A 22,567-nucleotide genomic window follows, 5' to 3' on the forward strand; every position below is an offset into this window, starting at 1 on the left:
TTGGTGAAGGTTGCATAGAAGCCTGCTATGTTCTGCATTTGTCAGGTTCCATCTGAGCATCTAGGTATAACTTTCTTTTTTTAAATTCATTTGATTTATTATATTTATAGTTGTACAACCATCATCACAGCCTAATTTTAGAACCTTTCCATCACAAACCCTCAGTCCATCCTTCCCCGCCCCCTGACATGTCTCCTTTGGTAACATGTACGTTTTTCAAAGTCCGTGAGTCACTTGCTGTTCTGCAAATAAGTTTATTGTATCCTTTTTTAGATTCCACATATAAGTGATAACATATGATGTTTATGTCTCACTGTCTGACTGATTTCACTTAGCATGATAATTTCTAGGTCCATCCATGTTGCTGCAAATGCCATTATTTCATTCCTTTTTATGGCTGAGTAATAGTCCATTGTGTGCATGTACCTCATCTTCTTTATCTAGTCTTCTGTCTATGGACATTTAGGTTGCTTCCATGTCTTGGCTATTGTATACAGTGCTGCAATGAACATTGGGGTACAAATATTTTTTTCAAGTCATGGTTTTCTCTGGATAGATGCCCAAAAGTGAGATTGCTGGATCATATGGTAAAAGATATGTAAAAGAATGAAATTAGAACACTCCCTAACACCATACACAAAAATAAACTCAGAATAGATTAAAGATCTAAATAAAAGACCAGATACCATAAAACTCTTAGAGGAGAAACACAGGCAGAACACTCTCTGACATAAACCACAGCAATATCATCTCAGATCCACCTCTTAGAGTAATGACAATAAAAACAAAAATAAACAAATGGGACCTAATTGAACTTAAAAGTCTTTGCACTGCAAAGGAAACCCTACAAAATGAAAAGACAACCCACAGAATGAGAGAAAATATTTGCAAATGAAGCGACTGACAAGGGATTAATCTCCAAAATATATAAACACATACTGCAGCTCGATATCAAAAAAATAAACAACCCCATCAAAAAATAGGCAGAAGATCTAAACAGACACTTCTCCAAAGAGGCCACTCTTCATGTGGCCAAAAAACATATGAAAAGATTTTCAACATCACTAATTATTAGAGAAATGCAAATCAAAACTACTGTGAGGTACCACCTTACACTGGCCAGAATGGCCATCATCAAAAAAGCTGCAAACAATAAATGCTAGAGAGGCTGTAGAGAAAAGGGAACCCTCTTAAGTTTAATTTTCTAAGCAGGTTATTGATAATCGCAGTCACAACCAGGAAGAATGCGAAGGGGCTGATAAGGGTCCTGTTTCTCGTAGGACCCCAACCTTCCTCTCGACCTCTTCTCATCTCTGTCTGCCCAACACTTCTGAAAACTCTATTGACAATGAACTTCCAGCAGCTTCCCAAACAAGCTATGTGCCTTTATGCCCATGGGTTCATGCTTTTCGTTCTGCCAGAAATCTCCATCCTTCCTCATTCCACCAGTGAACTCCTAGTCATTCCCTGCAAGGCAAAGTTCTTCCTCAGGATAACAACTCATACCCTCTTCCTCCCTCCACTCCCATCCCCAAGGCTCCATGCATAACTCTCTGAGCACATTTAGGTCTGACATAGTCTCAGCACCATCAGCCTGGCTGCCCTGAATGAAGCTTTCCCAGAGCAGGCAGGGTGCCTGTGCAGCCCTCTACCCCCAGTTGCCAGCAGGGGGCCTAGCACATTTACCTTTAGATTGATCTGTCACCTGCATGACTGAGGTCACCTTTTGCATTTATGACATAATGTGTTTTGGAAAGGACCAGCCTGGTGGGTAATTCCAAGATCTTGATTTTTCTCCCTTTTCTGCTGGCTTGTATCCGTTCTAGATTAAGCTTCTCTTTATGACTTTTTGCCACAACATTTAGAGACTTACCTTGTGCACAAAGAAAGAAAAATCAAAACCTATTTATCCATGAAATATGTATTGAACACCACAGTCTTAGGTGCCAGGAAAGGTTTACTCTGGGTATCACATAATGCTCACAGTCACATCAGATAATAGCAGAGAACAAAAATGAGAAAAAATAGGCAAGCACAGTGCTGATGTGACACATGTGGGAAATTTGGCATTGAGATCAGATTTTTTTCCCACCCTAAAACTCACCAATAAAATTCTCTCTTAATTTCTTAATTGGTTCATTTCAAACCGTTAAAAAAGCTTTTAAAAATATGGTAGCCGCCTTCAAGTAGCTTACTTTTGAGCTGAGCGTATTTTTTAGAAGGAACGGAAAATAATTCTAAAGTGAGGTGAGGACTGGGCAGAATGGCATAATAATAATAATAATAGTAATGCTGACTTTTACAAGCACTGTGATATATATCTCTATATATAATACCTACATTATATATGTTTATATGTAATATATTTATTATATATAATAATATATATGTGCCTGATATATAATCTTTCATCCTCCTTACAGCACTATGAGGAAGGTATCAACAGCTCCATTTTATAGCTGAGAAACTTGAGACAAAGAGAGATTAAGTGATTTGACCAAGGTCACACTTAGATGGATGAGAGAACAGGGCTTGAACCCAAGGCAGTGGTTGCTAAAGGTGTTCTCTTAACCACTGCATTATACTTCCTCTCAATGTTACAATAGGAAAAATAATTTACTCCTAATTACTGAGATAGAGTAGAGCGAGGTGGTCCTGGAGTCGCCCAGAATGACAAGGATGGCGTCTTGCCGATTGAGTTTTGAGCTGGATGTTGCAGAGATTTGGCAAGTAGTCTAGGCACATGAAATGGCCTGTTGTGAAAGCTCAGAGTGGACCTAAGGAGGATGGGAAGTCAGTTGATTTGGCAGGCACATTCATCTCTAGTACTCAGCTGTACTTTTTGAGGTCAGAAAGCATGGTCCCAATTTTGAAACTAATCTATGAAGCATGATGGCTAGGTTGCTTTTTGCAAAGAACTATGGAGAAAATTATAGGTTGTTAAAAATCTAATTATGGCAATTACTTAATAGATAATCTATTTCACATTTTTGAAAAATACTATCAGGAATCAACTTTTAAAGATAATCTGCTCAAAGTCATCTCCCATTAACATGCACCTTTATTGACCAACTCAGTGGCAGAGCGTGATTATGTAATATCTTGAAAAGAGATAATATCCTCATTTTCTGGGACCTAAATACCTGTGAAAAAATAGGTGGCAAAATAACTGCTATCACAGTCCAGCCGCTTCACTTCCTGAGTGAGTGCCACACAATTAAAATGACAGCAGCTCAGTTAAAGTATATATTTTACTATAAATGTAAATCTTAAATATGTATGTATATGTGTGTATGTGTGTGTGTGTATAATGAGAGATTTTGAACAGAACTTCAATATAGAGGCATTTAAACCAAGGAAAAAATATTCACTAAGATAGGAAAATTTAGTTTACGATCAGAATACCTTTGGAACCACAGGAGTAGCATACTGATTCTGTGAATATTATGTTTTATTCCTTTCCCTATTCCCACATGTAATACTTTATTCTCTTTGAATTTGCTTCTAATGCAGTTTAATCCTGGTTTTTGAGAGTGTCCATCAGCTTAATTCCTTTATTAATATGAATTATTCTCCTAGCAAGTAAAGCTAGCTAATGTGTTTTTCCTTTTATCATTTCATGCAACTAGTATATAAGAAGAAAATATGATTTGCTCTTTTGGTTTTTTTCTCAAGTCTAAACAAAATCAGAGAATCTGTTTTTGAGATCTGGAATCTTGGTATTTGTTGATCCTGGAGAATCAATGCACGAGGTCAGTCATGAGCCAAACTATCAGGCTGACTTAATTCACTGTTCAGCAAGTTAATTCTATTTTACCGATGTAACTAGAAACTAAATTTTATATCCATCTAAACACTCATTAAACTGCGAATACCAAGTTGCACAAGCTGTTGAAAAGGACTCATTTTTATTTGTAGATGGATTCTGATAAGAAGAGCATTCAAAGTGTTCTAATAGGGAAATGTTAGAGTGATTAATGTGCAGTTGTTTGCATTTTTAATATTTCACTCATACATCAGATTAGTATTTGTGCATACTGTCAGACTTTATTCTGTCCTTGTCAAAACACTTATTACTGCTGACAGGTATAACATATCCACATTAATCCTTAATTCCTTGATTCAATTTTCTAATTGCTTTTTTGGCATACGATGGTGGCCATTTAGTATTATGTGAAGTATTCATCATATGGTATAGTAATGTGCTTTAAAAATTAGATGTGTCACTTAAAGTACCTGGACAGGGGAAAAAAAAATTACCAAGGATTGGAAATTTCAAGTTTCGCTGTACTTAGACTAAGTGTTAGATATTGTTATGTCACATATTCTGGACGTTATTCATAAATCATAGTCACAGAATGTTAAAGAGACCCTGAAACCATCCAGCCTACTTGTTCATTTTCTGGTTGGGAAAACCGGCTCAGTATTAGCCCAGGATCACACAACCAGGTAGTGGCAGAAGTGGTCCTAGAATCAAGTGTTCAGAACCCTGGTCAGAAATGGAGCAGGTGTAGGCATATAATTTTTATAGGTGATACCTTAATTTAATGTCTCCTATTTAATAGCTACACTGGGAGAATAAGAAGCACCTTGGATTCTTAAACTGCATATTTTTTTTAGCAGTATTGTATAGTGGTTGAAAACCATGACAATAGAATCAAACCCATCTGGTTCCAATCCTGGATCTGCTGCTCACTAGCTGTGTTACCCTGAGAATATTACCCGACCTTTCTGAATTTCCATTTCTTCATCTGTATAAAATAGAAAACAACACAATAATGGATATAAAGTGCTTAGCACAGCTCTTGGTACCTAGAAGCACTCAATAAGTGTGAACTGATATTATTTTTCAGTTTTATCCCTTTAATATCAAAAATTTGGATGGAAACTGAGTCATGCCTACCAGTTAGCTCACCATGTGGCAATTTCATTTATTCTTCCTTTCATTTACTCATTCACTTACCATGTGTGAAAGGCACTCCATTAGATGCTATAGGTAAGGCGAAGAAGAATCCAATATGATACTGTATTGGAGGAGCAGAAATCTAGTAGAGCCTACAATATGTATATGACTCTCTGTAGGGAAAGATTGGGAAACATCAGTCCCCCAAAGGTAACACAGGCTCCATGCTTATTAGGCTTTTCAAAGAGAGGAAGTGGGTGCAGGACCAATAGCCCAAAATAAGAAACTAGACCCGCCCTCAAGGTGCTTGTTCCAGTGGAAAGATAGGACAGTTGCTCAAGAGTCATTCAAGGTGGGAAATGAAAGGGGCCATAGCAATGAAAGAACTAAGGAAGGAGAGACTGCATAGCTCAGGCCAGGGAAAGCTTCATGGATGAGTGGGCTTTGAGGGATGTATAATTTTAGGAAATTTAGAAGCTTGTAGGAAGGATCTGTTAGACAGTGGGAATATTATGAATGAAGAAGAAACAGATTCTGGAAACCCTGGGCACAGGTGTTAAAGAGCGGGCACTTACATTGACTAAACCATGGAACTTGTGCACATAAAAGATGAAGTTTGATGAGAGAGTAGACACAAGAGCCTGGCAACTCCCAAATGACATAATCTTGGACTCTGTTTTATAAAGTAGCAGCCCTCAGCCCCTTTTTTTCACATAGACATGGCTTTTTGGCAGCGAAATTTTATAACTTTCATATTTTTGATAAATCTTATACCTTCCAGTTCACTGTGGTGCCCACAACTTTTTATTGTCTTATTCCACTCATTAAGACAGTTGTCTTACCTATTATAGACAGCGTGTGCAGTGGGTAGGCATACAAGCTCAGAAGATAGACTGTATTTTCCCAAATGCTGGTTTTGTTACTTCTCAAGTCTGCAACCTTGGTTATGTTAGTTATACTCGTTGTGCTTCAGTTTCACCATTTGTGAAATGGGCATAGTCCCTACCTGAGGGATTAAGCCCATGGAAGCATTTGGCATAGCACAAGGTATACTGTAAGCACTTAATAAATGTTAGCTATTATTAAGTTACCCACCTGGGCCTTGAAGGAATTTGAGTTTGCAAGCCCTACTTTGGCAGTACTGAAAATTTTTGAGAAAGGCAGTAACGTCTTTCTAATCTTTGGAGTTCTGGAGTATCGGACCAAACTCTACTTAAATTGCACCAACTGGTCCAAGGACATCAGATAATTCTCTTCAATCCTCAGCTGCTGGGGTTAGTGTCTGGTGATGGGCTTCAGTGTGACTAGTCACCCACTCACTCATTCACTTACTCTTTGAAAGGGCCACTGGAGGAAGGAGCAGGGAGCCAGCACTGGCTATTGACGTCTTCTGAAGATCCGGTGGTTCTTGTACCAGCAGTTTCCCAGGAGAGAGCCTGTGTTCAAATGGTGGAACATGTTATTATGCATTTTAAGAATTTGATCTTGAGAATCCTTATGATTCCAGAAGCTTCTCCGTTAACTTGCTTGTCTTTAATAACTTTGAAAACTAGAAAGAATTTTATGTAGAATTGTTGCTCCAAACAACAAGAACTTGAAGATATGAGTACAATAGTTTCAAAAACACTAGTGTGAACAAAACAAGGCTTTTGTAAAAAGCTCTGTGTACGTAATAAACAAGGACTGCTAATTACATAACTGTCAGTGATGTTTTCTGGCACGGTCTAATGCCAGCTTCTTTCTGTACAACAAATACGAAAATGCCTAGAAGTAAATCACAGTTACCGAATGCTATGGGCAAACAAACCCATGCCTTATCTCTTTCAAAGGCAGCTGTGGAAAATGCATGATAAATTGCACAGTTCAGTGAACATGTTATGTCATTGTGAAATGATTTTGATTCATGGTTATGTATTTATTGCTAAACAACTGACAAACCTCAAGGAATCCGAAATATCATTCATGGGGTTTTGCTATATTCTGTTGCAAAATTCAAGTGTGCTAAAATGTTTCTTTTTCTTTTTTATTTAAAATTCTTTACTAAAAGTGATATTTGCCACAAAGTCTTTGGAAATAATTTTTTACATCATGTGAATTCCTGCCAGAAGTATCAAAGAGCTGTGCTAGTCACTAATATTTAAAACGTAATGAATAATTCATATTTTTGCTAATATCCTTTTATGAAAATTTTATAGCTAAAAATAGACAAAGTTGTAAACCAATTTGATTTTAAAATAGGCTGATAATCTCCTTTCATATAGCTTATCAATATAATGAAATTTCTGAATGTTTTCTATGTAATAGCAGTAGAATTAAGAGTGAGAGAATTATTTTAAGGAAGATTTTACAGGAGTGGCTTTTATGCAAATACAATTCCTTTCCCATGGTCGAGATATTTTACTACACTGTCTTTGTCCATCGCTAACTCTCTGAAGTTTAAAATATTAAATAATTAAGCTATTTTCTACTTGAAATTTACAGGATTTTTTGTTTGTTTTTGTCTTTTTGCCATTTCCTGGGCTGCTCCCTCGGCATATGGAGGTTCCAAGGCCAGGGGTCCATTCGGAGCTGTAGCTGCCAGCCTACGCCAGGGGCACAGCAACGTGGGATTCGAGCCGAGTTTGTGACCTACACCACAGCTCACGGCAATGCCGGATCTTTAACCCACTGAGCAAGGCCAGGGATCGAACCCGTGACCTCATGGTTCCTAGTCAGGTTCGTTAACCACTGAGTCACGACGGGAACTCCCCAGTTTTTTTTTTATTTTGTTTGGTTTCACTGATTTTTCTCTCAGTTCATGCTTTTGGCATCAGCATTTGCAATTTAAAACCTTTTCTACTGTTAAAACCAGCAGAAAGGTAGCCTGACAGCACACAATATGCACCAGGCATATTGTAAGGGCACTTAATAAATATCACCTATTTATCAAGTGATGTACTTTCAAATTGTTTCTTGTTTTTCTAAATCTCCTAAACTAAGATCCCACTGTTTCTCAATTGGTGGTTTTCATTCTGTTGTAATCCTAGAATTCTTCTTTTCTGAGTTTTGTAATCAAGTTTTTTTGTTTGTTTCTGTTCATTTGTTTGTTTGTCTTTTTGTCTTTTTGCCTTTTCTAGGGCCACTTCCAGGGCATACGGAGGTTCCCAAGCCAGGGGTCGAATCAGAGCTGTAGCCGCCTGGCGTACGCCAGAGTCACAGCAACGCGGGATCCGAGCCAAGTCTGCAACCTACACCACAGCTCACGGCCACGCCGGATCCTTAGCCCACTGAGCAAGGGCAGGGATCGAACCTGCAACCTCATGGTTCCCAGTCGGATTCGTTAACCACTGAGCCACGACGGGAACTCCTGTAATCAAGTATTTTAACGTGGCCTTGGATATTTTGAGTAGGTAGTGTCATTGAGCACTTAATAATAAAGCAACAAAGAAAACCTTGCCTGACGGTAGAAATGAGAAATGACTTCTTAGGTATATTAAAAGGGATTTGGGTGTTTCTAATATATCACCATCATTTAACTCTGAATTCATTTTATTTTTCGCTTAGTGTATTTTAACCAATTGACCTTTACATATACTTTGCATTTATTAAATTAGGATAAATTTCAGTACCTTAGAAGTATGGTTCAAAACATTCACAGTATTTTTCTTTTAGCCTTGGAATATGACAAGCCTATTCTCTAAATATTTACATCATTGGAGAGTATCTATGTACTTATGCTGATTTTGGCTTAACATTTTCAAAAATAAGTCTGTTAAATTAAATGTAAGCTTTAAAGGGGAAAACCATAGATCATGTAACTTGATGCAAGTATTGCAACGTTGCTTACAGCATTTTCGTGGAAGAATTTTATGCCCTTTACTTCTATTACCGTGGCCACCTTCACCTTTATATTGAAAATTCCCAAAATGTATCTGTATGAGGATAATTTTAAAACAGGAGATTTATGTTGCTATAAAGGAGAGATCCTTTATAACCACATAAAACCGTTGTCACCAGAAATTTCAGCCTAAGTTTTACATGAAAGGGGACGTATTTTATCTTTAATGCCTCGTTAAACTTTCTGGAAACGGCAATATTCTAAACTATTCTAGGTGGATAACTACATATGTATCTATTTCTTCTGAAAAATTGGAATATCAGAGGGGAAAAAACTAAACAAATCATGTATTCTAATAATTAAAGTAGTGGTATTTTTTCTTCTATTTAATTTTACCCTTATGTGTAGATGCTACTTTGATAAGTCAATCACGTCTCACCTGCACTTTTTGAGTCAAATAGCCAAAACCACCATTCCTTGACTAAAACGATATTCCTATTGTTTCAAAGGTGACATGGTATTTAAACCTATTTTTTTGTGTTTTTGTGCACATGTGTGTGCATGGATTATGTGTGTTCACACTGTGTACTTGCACATGTGTTTATCTGTATGTGGGTGAGGGCATGATTTTTTTTTTTTTGGAAGTTCATAATATGATAAACTGCATTGTGTGGGTAAGAACATGGATTCAGGAGGCAACCTACCTGAGTATAAAACCCAGACCTGCTACCTCCTAGTTGTGTGAATTTCAGCAAGAAATTTCAACCTCTTGCTTCAGTGTTCTCATCTTACAGGGTTATTGTCAGATTTAAATAAGTTCATATATGTAAAGCATTTACCTCTATAGTGAATACTTAAGCAAATACTAGCTACCACTGTTATAATCATTGTTATAATCATTCATTTACCTTATTTCTAAAGTCATATTATTAATATAGATGCTTTGGTGGGTGATTATTACACACATATTTCACTAAAATGATATTAGAGATATGCCTTGCTGTATGTCAATTATATCTCAATAAAACTTGGAAAAATGTTTAAATATATGCCAGTAGAGTATTTTGGATAGTGATAATTAAATACACTGTGTTATCATCAGTGAGAGGAAACAATTGCGAAGAAGTAACCAAATTGTATAACTTGTGCCTCACAGACTACATATCAGATATCAAATATATTGATATCATATATCAAATATATTGAAATGCACTCATTTATTCAAATGCAGGCCTGTTGCACATCTACAGAGTACCAGGGTGTAGTGTGAAAATGACGCATGGTACCATATGATCCAGCAGTCATACTTCTTAATATTTACCCAAAGAAGTTGAGAATTTACGTCCACACAAAAACTTGTCCATGGATGTTTACAGCCGCTTTATCCATAATTTCCCAAGTTTGGAAGCAACCAAGATGTCCTTCAGTCGATGAATTGAGTAAATAAACTGTGGGATATCCAGCCAATGGGATATTATTGAGCACTAAAAATAAATGATCTCTCAAACAAGGAAAAGCTGTGCATGAACCTTAAATGCATGTTTTTAAGTGAAAGAAGTCAGTCTGAAAAGGCTCAATACTGTATGATTCCGGAAGAGGCAAAACTATGGGGAATGGTAAAAAGAGTGGTTTCCAGGGTGGCAGGTGTGGAGAGGGATGACTAGGAAGAACGCAAAGATTTTTAGGGCAGTGAAACTATTCTGCGTGACGCTATAATTAGGAGGACATGTTGTTATAGATGTGTCCGACCCTGTAGAATCTACAACACCAAGAGTGAACCCTACTGTCAACCATCAATATGTGTCACTGTAGGTTCATCAGTTTTTACAAGTGTGCTACCCTGGTGGGGGGTGTCGATAATGGGGGAGAGAGTGGGTTTATGGGAAATCGCCATAGCTTCCTCTTAATTTTGCTGTAAATTAAGACTTCTCCAAAAAATAAAATTGATTAAAGGACATAAAAAAGATAAAAATAGAACAAAGCAATGACTGCTTTTTAAAAATTACAGAAATGCACGCTAACACATCACGCCTCAGAAGATGTCTCCTAAATGTAAATGACCATCCCGCAAAAACTGCATATTACTACCATAAAAGAGTCAACTGAACTATGGAAAAAATAAAATGTTGTTTCTCCACCCACTAGGAATGTACAGTTGGGCTAACCAAAGCACAGCAGAAGTAAAATAGCAGTGCCATGTAAACTATGCAAATGTAAAATGGGTTTTCTTTTTCAGGGAGCACCCAGACCAATCGCCATTGAACCATGTGCTGGGAACAGAGCGGCCGTTCTGACTGTGTTTCTTTGTCTACCACGAGGGTCATCTGGTGCCCCTCCCCCTGGGCAGTCAGGTAAGATGAATGAGGCATCATCATCTGTTAAGAAAACATGTAGAATGAGCAAAAGAAATAAACGCAATACTACCAAACGGCACAAGAAAGATATTTATAAGGTTCTGATTTAGAGCATGGTGAGATTTTAGTAGAAAGCAAACTTCTACCCAAATATCTAGATGTCTGCCTTGCTATAAACTCAGATTTGCCAGTGTTTCTCTTAAGAATACACGTTGAATATGTGTATGTATTTGTGTATAACAGACACACGTATGTTATATGTACACACACGCACTTGAATTTGTTGTTTTAATTACAATGTGTCATCTCACCAGCAGGGAAAACAAGTTCTCATCCTTGGGGCAGCTTCTTTTCTCCCAGTATGTAGGTCGTATAGGAAGCCTAATTATAAATATGATTAGACGCTTGCTTCATAAATCTGGGATCAAAGTAGGGAACTTACTTGCACGTTTGGACTGTTTGGCAGCATCAGAGGATGATAGCTTGATGCAACCATCCCAGAATGTTTAAGATGTGTTCTTGCTGTCAGCACCAGACAGGGGGCGCTTCACGGACTCAGAGACCCTCTCCTTCAGATGGGCACAGCCAGCCTATTCCTCTGGCTTTCCGTTTCCAGCATAAAAAGCATATCTTGAATTTGAGGTAGCTGTATATATCCTCTTAGAGGTCTTCTCATTGCTGCGATCTTGTCCATATTGGAAACATGCCTAGTGTTGAGTATAACTTGGAATTAAATCGCAAACCCTGCTTATGTCTCTCTTTGTACATATCCTGTTCCATCTGCTTATAATTTCTGATTGTTCCATCCCCCGACTGTTCTCTCTAAACAACTCTCAGTGAAACGGATGCTTTTTGAGGGTAAGGGTGATTTCAAATCTATCTTTCTCTTCAGTTCCCCTTAAGGATAATATCAAAGTGCCAGAGATCTGGCAGGTTCTCAATAACAGTAATGGATAATGAACTCGCCTCCCTGCTTATTTTTCTTTCCTTCGTTCCCTAGTCAGCTTGGACCTTGCTCCTCCCTTTCTTGATTTGTGTCCAATAAGACACAAAAATGGAAGCTGCACTGCTTCATACCTTATACATCTTAAGATATTCACATACCTGATTTTTCCTGTCCGGGGACAAAGGATTTCCATCACCTTTAGACTTGTCATTTATGGTACCTGATAATATCTTGTTACAGGAATTTCTACCCAAAGTTCGCTTGTGGGTGTTTATTCAATGAAACAAACCTTCTCATAACATTGAGTGAATGCCTCCCTTTTCTCTTTTCAGAACCACCAAGGTAAATGGGATGCAGCAAATAGAATAGCTTGGCACTGGTCAGAGAAGATGGATAATTATAGGTACTGTGCCCGGCTAATGGAAGTATTGTTTCAAGGCTGGGATGATTTCCAACACAAACACTTCACTAATGAAAACAAGTCTGTGTGATGTACACCAAAGCTTCTTCTAGATCCTTGACAAGATGACGTACTGATGGGCAGAGTGAAGGCAACAGCCAATACGCTGTCCCTTTAACCTCTGAAGTCTTTTTGACTAATGTGAGAAAGCCAGAGAGCAGTGTGGACCATTACCTCAGCTGTGTTTTATTACAGATGTGTTATAATTACTAATGGTAATGCCACCTTAGACGTGCATGGTGTGTTGCTCTTTACAAAGTATTTTCCTATTTTACCTGTTTGATCTTTATGACAAGCCTGTGCCAAAGGCATTATAAAACTCACTTTGTGAATGAGAGAAAAAAATCTCTGTAGTTCCATACTCAAGGAATAACAGGAAAAATACTAGAGTACAGAGCAAAACAACAACGACAAAAAGTGCTCATTGCTAACATTCCAGGTCATGTTTCCTCAGGATCTGTAGCAGAGAGCTTATTTCCCTATAATCTACAGCCCATGTCTTCATAAAGCCAAACATTTGAAGAGGTACTGAAAATCTCTACAGGGTTAATACAAGTCAACAAAACTTTACCTTACCTTTCTTTTTTTCCAGTGTCTGTAAGTTGAACTGTGTCGACTCTCTGTGCACATAATTCAGGATGAGCTTATTCTTTATTTAAAAAAATAATCAAGTTTTTCAAGCTAACTTTGTAGGAGTAGGAAGCCTCCTTGATTCTACTCCTTCAAAATAAAGTGCTATCTTCTGTCTGCACCCTACTTTGAAATGCATCTAGAACGTATGTTATTGATGGATGGACAGGAGGATGAGTAGATGGACAGATATGTTATAAAGCAAATAAAGTAACTGTTAATGGCAGATTCTAAGTGATGGGAACACTGGGATTCATTGCAAAATGTTTTCCACTTCACTATATGTTTGAAATTTTTTATGGTCAGATGTGGGAAACAATGAAATGAAAAGAAAACAAAAACAAAACAAAAAACTCTTGACTTTACTGGGGAAAAAAAAGGCAGTGCCTATAGAGAGAAATTTCCTAATGTTCGCAACTTCTTTTTCCCTAAACAAGTCCAGTGCTGACTCCAATATACAATCTAAATGACCTATTTTTTGACTTTTCATCCCAACATTTAGTGTGTACTCAGGCAATTAAAACTTAGCCAAGTATTATCCAATACTTGAGAGGAAATGCATTCCAGTGATACTTTTGGGAATCATATTGGCTCTTAGGAGGGCAATGTTGACACTGGTTATCTTATTGCTAGAATTTAGCTTATCTCATATCTTTCCAGGAAGTCCATCTGTGTGCCTGTGCTTATCACAGAGCCCTATGTGTAGGAAGCACTTCATAAATGCTTTTGATGGTGATAATGATAGGAGACCTGGGAAACATGACCCCAAGTAACCATTCTATCTATGAGACTCCGTGAACAAGAATAAAATTAGCAACTGGACTAGAATTCATTCATCGAATCCCACATTGTTCATCTAGAAATCTTACGTTTCTAGGAGCCTCCTCCAGTACTAATGCAGGGTTAGAGTCTGGGGGTGGGGTGGGGGGGGTTAAGAAGAGGCAGAGAAGGAGCTTTATGGAGCAACTCCTGACTCCATCCCCACCGCGTGAAGGACAGGGTGCCAGAGTCTTCTCTTGGCTCTTGGGCCATTTATGTCTCCTAATGTTAGCTTATCTTTTTAGTGATTAATGAGCATTAATTACTAAATACAAAGTCATTGCAGTACTTTGCACAATTTCAATGTTTTTTTTTTTTTTTCATCAGGCCTTCTTTTGAAATGGGGCTTTCTAAATGTGGAATGATGTTTTTCATAATGCACCTTTCATTACCATGAGCAAAAGCATCTAAGAGGAGGATGAGTTGGGAAATATGGAGAAAGTGGAAGCATCCTATGAGCATGGTAGTTTTCTCTCAAATCTGAATTTCAGCACTAACAAATAAATGGTTCAGAAACAAGCAGGGGCTGGCTAGTTCTGGCCATCTATTTTCAGTAGCAGCTACTGTTTGGTTTTTTTTTTTTTATTCAAAATATGACCTAGATTTTGGAATTTATTCTCTTTCTACCAGCAGATATTTTAGTAATACTTAGCAAGTAATAATTACGCCTGGCTTTTTTAATGTCTAAGATGTCTGAGGTCCCTTCCATGGCTCTCATTTTAACAGGTCAAAAGAGAAACTCCAGATTCGTCCTTCAGATTACCCCATGAAGTATCTTTTTTTTTTCTTCCATATAATGGAATATAGATGTTTATGAGCAATTCTTCCTCTAGGTGGCTTGGAAGGGTAAAAGCAAAAAATATTAAATAGGCTTTTTGGCATTCCTGGAGCTGGGCTAATTAGGTTCCCTGTTCCCCAGCTCTGTAAACCTGCTGCTTCATTCCTATATTTTCTATGAGCAACCACTGCCAACCGTGCCCATCTCTCTTGGGCTAAGGTAGGATTTCTGCTATTGACATACGTACATAGCCACTTTCTCATCTGACCTCAAAGGGGTTGAAAGACTGATGTCCCCATGAAATCAGGGCATATCAAGTAACTCTCCTGAATGGCACTGAACAACCAAGCATGTCTCCAATCACCTTGGACAGCAAAGTCCCCAAGCATTTCAGCGTCACATTAAGATGAAATGTGGACAAAGTAAATAGACCTCTTTAAAAGCATAAACTGAGAATGAGGGTGATTGCTGTCACCTCTTTGTGATGGAGGATTTTAGATTTCAGAGCTTATGGATTCTTACGAATAAGAAGCAGATTAACTTTTCTCACTGGATTAAAAATCCCGGTAGCCCAGATGTTCACTGCCAAAAGGGAGCGAAGTATTTCACCGAAATGTAGAATTTTGCCCTGATCTTATCTCATGTTTGGTTGACTTTAATGCAACAACAACAACAAACCCCCCAAACAACAATAACAACTAAAAAACTGGTGGAAAGTCTAAACTTTTGAAATTTTTTTCTTTGGGCTTAGGCAGGATGACCAGATTATTTTGAATAATCTAGAAATGTTGTACAATGTTGAAAATGATAGTCTACCCAGAGTGTTACGGGTCGTGAAAAAAGAGAACTTTCGTTTAATCAAATGAAAAGAGGTTGGAGAGGAGGAACTGGTAATCCTGGGCATTGAAGTAAATGCTTTATATACACCCATTAGTTTAACACTCTTAATGAACCTGAAAAGTAACTGTTATTAACCCTCTTTTACAGATTAAAAAAAAAACAAAAACAAAAAAAACCCTGAAACTCAATAGAGATTAAATGACTGGTCCAGGGAATATACAGCGAGTGAGTGGGTGAGCCAGAATTCACACCCCAGGCCACCTGGATCCTCGATGTGTGAGACTCATCACCGTGCTTCTCTGGATAAAGATACAGGGGTACTCTGCAGAGCCCGTATTCTATAACAAGCTTTCTATCCAGATCAAATAGGAAGGACCCGGAGGGCTCTGCTAAGCATCAGACTTAAGGGGGCATGAAGAATAGATTTTTCTTTCCTGGTGGTTTTACTCCAAAAATTTGGTAAAATGCAAATATGCATATACTGTGACACATCTACTAATGAAAGTATGGCTCCGAGTGTGGAAGAGCAACCAGGGGCATGCAGTTACAGGAAAAGACCAGCTTGACTGTGTGAGTTATGGACTTGGAGTCCCAAGTCCCACCATCTAGATCCAGCTCTGCCACCAGCTAGCTGTGTGACCAAGTCTTTTAGTCTCTGAGTTGTATTTTCTCATATATAAAATGATGGGATTGAGCTAGATTCCTAGGATGGATTTCACTCCATTTCTGTTGTATGGTTCTACTACAAATTATGCTAAGTCATACCAGTTTGGGGTAGGAAGAACAAATAACTTGTTTCTAAGTGATACCTTATCTTTCCAGCTGCTCAGGACCAGTGAAGAAACCGTATTCCTACATATTGCTTGTTAGTGAATAAAAATGATTAGCACCAATCCTTAAATTAAAAAAAATCTTAATAATTTTATTAACTAGTTTCCAATCTTCTCAGCATGTGTGAAAGACATAGATCATTCACATTGCTCCATTTTAGAAGCGAGTGAAATAAATCTCACAGCACCAGTGGGAGGGAGAGGGTCTCTGCAGTCTCAGAGGTGGATTGAGAACAGACTTCAGGTCTTCTGGCTCTCAGTGCAGTTCTCATGCCTTGGAAGCCAGTTTTTTTTAAAGCTAATTTACATTTTCCAGAAGCTTCTGAAGTTTCCTGTCCCTTAGGTCTCTCCATTTGCCTTCTGTGACTCTGCCACAGTATTCACACTTGCAGATCAACACCTGTTGATCTACTCGCAACACGCTCTTTGTTCTGGGTGGTTAGAATAAGAAATACAACTACTGAAATGTATCAGAACTTCATGATAAAAATCAGTCATGTTAGTTACCTTTGAACCTCAAATTCAAATATTGTTTACATCCAGCATATGTGTCTTCATAAAGAAGAAAGAAAAAGTGGGCACTGATGGCAAAATAAACTACAAAATTAGGCAGAGATCTCAGAGAACAACAGAGATAAGAACAAATATCTGAGATTATTGTTAATAAATATGACTCTGTGTTATTAAAAGGACCCTAAAGTCAAGAGCAGGAACTCATTTCATCTTCTATCCAAAACATTGTGAAATATTGTGAGAATTGTGCATCTTCATTTGTTGCCTTTATTCATTCAAGAAATATTTAAAAGTATCTGCTACATGTCAGGCAATACATATAGTAGTCACCATCACAGAAAGTTCCTGCTCCCATAGATGTTAGAGCCTATATGGAGATAAACATGAACAAAATAATCATGAAAGTAAACCCTTAATTATAAAATATGGTAAGTTTATGAACAAAGAGTACACAGTGTTATGAGAAAGAGGTGAAATGAAACTGATGTACAATTGCTAAGCTTAGTATCTTTCGAAAATAATAGAGTGATAAACACAGTCATTAAAATGCCATTTTCTCAGTTCTCACTTGTCATCCTGTCTCTGTAGTATTTGTTGAATATTCCCCTATTTTAGAAGTGAGTGAAAGGAATCTCATAGCAGCAGTGAGAAGTAGAGGAATATCCCCCATCATGCCTCTCCGACTTCTGGAAACTCTCTCTGGTGTTCTTTATCTCCCTCTATCACAGGTACCTTCTTAGAATTTACTTAGAGATGTTGGGTATGGAGCACCTCCCTCTGCTCACTGCCTTCTTCATCTGCCTTCTCTGTACAGGTAGACATTCCCCAAGGATTGGTCCATAGCCAACTTCTCATCCTTCTTCACCCTCTCCGCTTAGAGTCATGCTCTCTTTGCTCATTTAAAGGGCTTTTCAGATGCTAACTGCCATCTCCTTGGGTCTCTGAGTCTCCAGCCAACACTGGATTTGCTACTGTTTCAGTGTCACATGACTCTTCCTTGCCCACCCCACCCCTCATTACCACGCCCTACTCCCCAGACTAGCTCTTCTCCCTGACTTTACTGCTTTTGTCAAGTTCATTTCAGGGGCCGCTCAAGTTTGCAACTTAAGAGTTAGCTTTTTTTCTTCTCTCTTTCGCCCCAAGTAACCACGAAGCTCTTTCGATTTTTCCCTTGAGATGGAGAGAGCAGACTTCCTTGTGCCATCTTTACTCCCTGAATATTTTGCTCAGGCCCTGGTTGCCTCTCACCCGGGTTTCTGCCAAAGGAAAGCACAATTCTAATCCTATCACCCCCTCCCTCAAAAACCTTTGCTGACCTTTCATGGCCTGTTCAAGTCAGTCCAGACATTTACTCTGGCTGTAAGGTCCTCCTTGACCTCTCTCCAACCCAGGTTTAGCAGGCAGGGGCTTCTTGCCAGTGCCCACAGGAATAGCACCACACTGGCTGGTTTGAGGCTCTTGTGCAATTATTTTAACCTCTTGAAACCAGTTTCCTTGTCTATAAAATAAAGAAGATGACTGGGAAGAATGTCTTTATGCTTGCTGCCGAGCTTATAATTCCACATGTGTATTTTTTCCTGCGATTCCATGAGCGTGTGTGTGTGTTTTCATCAGCTGCCTGTTTTCAAAGTCTGGTTCAAATGCCACTTCTTCCATGAAGCCTTTTCAGTTTCCTGCAAGATCACCTCCTTCTCCTTGAAATCCTGTAGGGTTTGCTGGGCCACTTCTTCACTGCCTTCTAACATTTGTCAAAGTCACTCTCCTTTCTTAACTTTCTTACCAGGTAGTAAGCTCTCTGAGGGCAGTTGTTACATCTTCGTTTACCTTTGAATCCTCAGTAGCTAACAAGTTCTCGGTACTTAGTAGTTGCTTGATAAATATTGAATTAATGAATACAGTGAATTATCCTTAAATGGTAGAATTTATTCACCAAAAAATGCGTAGATATATCCTACACAAGTGTAAACTTTACTAGATAAAAAGCCATAATCTTCACTTCAGGGCCATAATCCTAGATAGACTGGATCTTATGTTTTTATGATTCAAGCCACATTTCTTAAGGACTAAAATCAGCTTTTTTTTTTAGCTGTACCTTTGCGTAAAAAAAAAAAAAAAAAAAAATCTATTGGCGTTCCTGTTGTGGCACAGTGGTTGGTGAATCTGACTAGGAACCATGAGGTTGCGGGTTCGATCCCTGCCCTTGCTCAGTGGGTTGAGGATCCGGCGTGACCGTGAGCTGGGGTGTAGGTCGCAGACGAGGCTTGGATTCCACGTTGCTGTGGCTCTGGTGTAGGCTGGTGGCTATGGCTCTGATTCGACCCCCAGCCTGGGAATCTCCATATGCCGTGGGAGCGGCCCTAGAAAAGGCAAAAAGACCGAAAAAAAAAAAAAAATCTATAGAACTCCCTTGCTCCAATTTAAGGTTCAAGGAAAAATCAGAATATTAGTGAAAGATGACACAAAACAATAAAGCAAATTATATTTCCAATGTAACGTATACTTCACCTATCATAAAGTTGTTCTATTTTTATAATTTGGGCTTTGATTTCTTTCTTGGATAGTAATTTTTACAAAACCATTTTATTTACGTTTGAAAGAGCACAACTCAGTTCCACCCTTTATGGCCGGAAAAATAATATTGAACCTTGTGGAATAAATGTCCCACAGAAGACAAATAACCTCACAAAATGTATCTAGCAAATGAAACATCGGTTGCTATTTCAGTTGTTACCATTAACACAATCTATTCTGTTCTCATTACTGTTCTTTGAATTATCATCACCTATAAGGTATATATTATCACTTTTATTTCACAGATGAGGACAATTAATTCATGGAGCTTACTTGCCTACATAGTAAATAAATGATGGAGCCAGAACTTAAAACCAGAGAATTTTACACCCTAGTGCTCTTTCTAAATCTTTTTTTTTGGGGGGGGTATCAGGGGAGGAAAGTGGATTTTTGGTTGTTAGCCATGTACTTTAGACCATTAGCCATGTATTTTCCAAATCTTTTATGGGGGGTCGGGGGGTATGGGGAAGGGCGGGTGGATTTTTGGTTATTAGCCATGTAATTTAGACCATTAGCCAGTACTTTTTCTTTTACTGACCGGTGTCACTGTGAAGTGACATGCCATCATCCTCCCATTTGAGATGTTAAAGCTTATCTATGTGCCATTGTTACTTGAGAGAAATTGATTCATGTGTAAATGAAACAAAGAAAAAATAAGGACAACAAACTTGAACAATAGTGAACATGGCTAATTAAACACGCTGCAGAAATGAGTGAAATACCCCAAAAGTTAACACAATTCAAATACTTTCAAGATAGAGCAATTAGAAACAATCTCACATAAAAAGTCAGAATTTATGGACATGAAAAACGATGAGACCACCAGCACTGAGAGCATGGCTGACACTTTTTTTTCTTTTCCTTCTCCTCACATGCCACCTCTTTCAGGTATTGCTAGAATTGACTGGTAAATAATTACTGTGGTCAAAGAGAAAAATAAGAAAGAGTAAGCAACTCAGCAAATCAACTTACGAAGCCAAAGGGGAAAATCAAGATTTGTTTGCAATAAGCAAGCTGCCTTTGAAAAAACAAAACAACAAAATAAGAACTTTGTAGATATAAATAAAATATAAAGCCTAAATCAGCCCCTCCTTCCTGCATTTCTTTTGATGGCTAACACCATGGTCTATATATAAAACTGCCAATGAGTAAGATGTTTTACTTTTAATTGATCATAAATTCAGTAGTCCTCTGTTACATAGATTTAGCAGAAGTTAGCAGAAGGCTGCCTCCTTCATTTAACAAGAATAGATGGGTAATCCTAAGGTTCAGAGAATTTTAGAATTTCTGGAGCTTTGGAAATGGCTTTAGGGATTGCTTGGTTCCATCCCATGTTTTGCAGAGGACAAACCTAGAGCCAGAGATGAGAAGTGACTTGTCTTGGATCAAAGCTGAGCAGAGACCACAGCCAGAGTCTTTGGATCCCTCGTGCAGGCAGGGACTTTACCCCTCCCTCATGTTTATAATGCAAGGTTGCAAACTCTAACCAGAAAAAAATAATAATAATAATAGTCCACTTCTTACCAGAAGGCAGTACTACATACCTTCTGCCACCAGGGCAGGAAAGGAACTCCCTAGATCCCAAAAAGGAACATTACCTAACTGGAGAAAATATGTCTCCTTACCAGCAAATTGAGAAAATGCTAAGAAAATGTGGGTCAGGGGAGTTCCCCTTGTGGCTCAGTGGACATGAACCTGACTAATATTCATGAGGATGCAAGTTTGATCCCTGGCTTTGCTCAGTGGGTTAAGGATCTGGCATTGCCACGAGCTGTGGTGTAGGTCTCAGACAAGGCTTGGATCTGGGATTGCTGTGGCTGTGGTGTAGGCCAGCAGCTCTAGCTCTGATTCGACCCCTAGCCTGGGAACTTCCATGTGCTTCCAGCGTGGCCCTTAAAAAAAAAAAAAAAAGAAAGGAAGAAAACGTGGGTCAAAAGTCCTGGTAATTTTTTCTCACATAAACATTTTTCTGGGGACCACTTCAAAGGGCCAGTGGTCTCTTAGCAAACTGAGAGGGCGTACACTCAAGTTTTCATAAAAATTCTGTTACATCGATAGCTGATTTAGTCTCAGATCCTACTGTTTACTGTAAAATAGTGCCATACCTACCAAGGGCATTTTTGCGCCATACTGTGTCTTCATTCTTAAGGAGAGGGCCAGTGGAGAAACAAGCACAAGTCATGTGATGCTATGGTTCTAAAATGTTGATGACAATTACATTAGCTCCTTAAGGCCAGAATGCTCTTTCTCTGAGGGCTTTCAAGGGAAGGAGTTAATGATCTTCTGAAAAATGAGTGATTTACCTCTTTTTATGCACCTTATTATTTGCAAATTAACATAACTCATCTCAGCTGGGCCAACATCCCTAACTGATGGCAGCAAGTTCAGATAAAGCACTGGCACAACTTTAGAGAGAGCCCATTCTTTTCCTTAAGAACTGGGAGCCTAAACTAGCCCATGGGACTCCCAGGAGGTGGCCTAAAGAGTCCTGTATGGTCTCGGGGATCATTATTTAGAAGCTTTGGAGGAATAAGTGGATTTTTGCCCCCTGAACCTGCTGTCTGACATGATTTGAACCGAACCTTGAGGGCCCTAAAAGTCTGGACGCAGTGACCATACATTGAGCTGCATTTATTCACTGAGTCAGGCAAGGATCATCAAATCAATAATAGGACTGTGCCATCTGCTTTCCCCTTGCTCACCATCATAATGAAAAATGACTCCTTAAGTGTTCTGTGAGGCAATTAGCTCTGAATGAGGAGCTGTAATGGAGAGAGGCCGAGTCACATTTGTATTCAAAACTTTACTAGTAAAATGGAAAGGAAACTGTTGTCCATATTAATAGATACATAAAAAGTATAAATGGGGTAATTTGGTATTACTCTATTGATGCATATTATTCTACCACTGCAGAGACACAGAGATGGGAAGGGCACTGAAATGACATCTGGCTTATCCAACTGCTTGCAGCCACAGCTGGTGACCCTGTCTAGAAGCATCTTGGACAGACAGACTGTTTCTAAAGACTTTTCCAAAAGGCATACCCATAACTTCCGGGACTAATTCCTTCTCTTCTTAAACAGGCTTCACTGCAATTTGATCCCAT

General features: G+C 38.6%; 1 protein-coding gene across 9 annotated transcripts in view; it reads left to right on the forward strand.

Annotated features, from left to right (window-relative positions):
* Positions 1 to 22,567, forward strand: part of ATRNL1 (attractin like 1) — a 770,027-nt gene that overhangs the window by 648,281 nt on the left and 99,179 nt on the right. For all 9 annotated transcript variants that reach the window (XR_014826351.1, XR_014826350.1, XR_014826353.1 and 6 more), the window contains one exon: positions 10,957 to 11,071. Coding sequence is in view for 4 of the 9 variants with exons in the window: in XM_084994465.1 (XP_084850591.1) it covers positions 10,957 to 11,071 (115 nt within the window). In the remaining 5 variants the exon portion in view is untranslated. The remainder of the gene's footprint in view (positions 1 to 10,956; positions 11,072 to 22,567) is intronic.

This window comes from Sus scrofa, chromosome 14, assembly GCF_054392235.1.
Source record: "Sus scrofa isolate SSC_HxYL_T2T_F1_AM1 chromosome 14, Sscrofa_HxYL_maternal_Yorkshire_Landrace_v2.0, whole genome shotgun sequence".
Classification (NCBI taxonomy): domain Eukaryota; kingdom Metazoa; phylum Chordata; class Mammalia; order Artiodactyla; family Suidae; genus Sus; species Sus scrofa.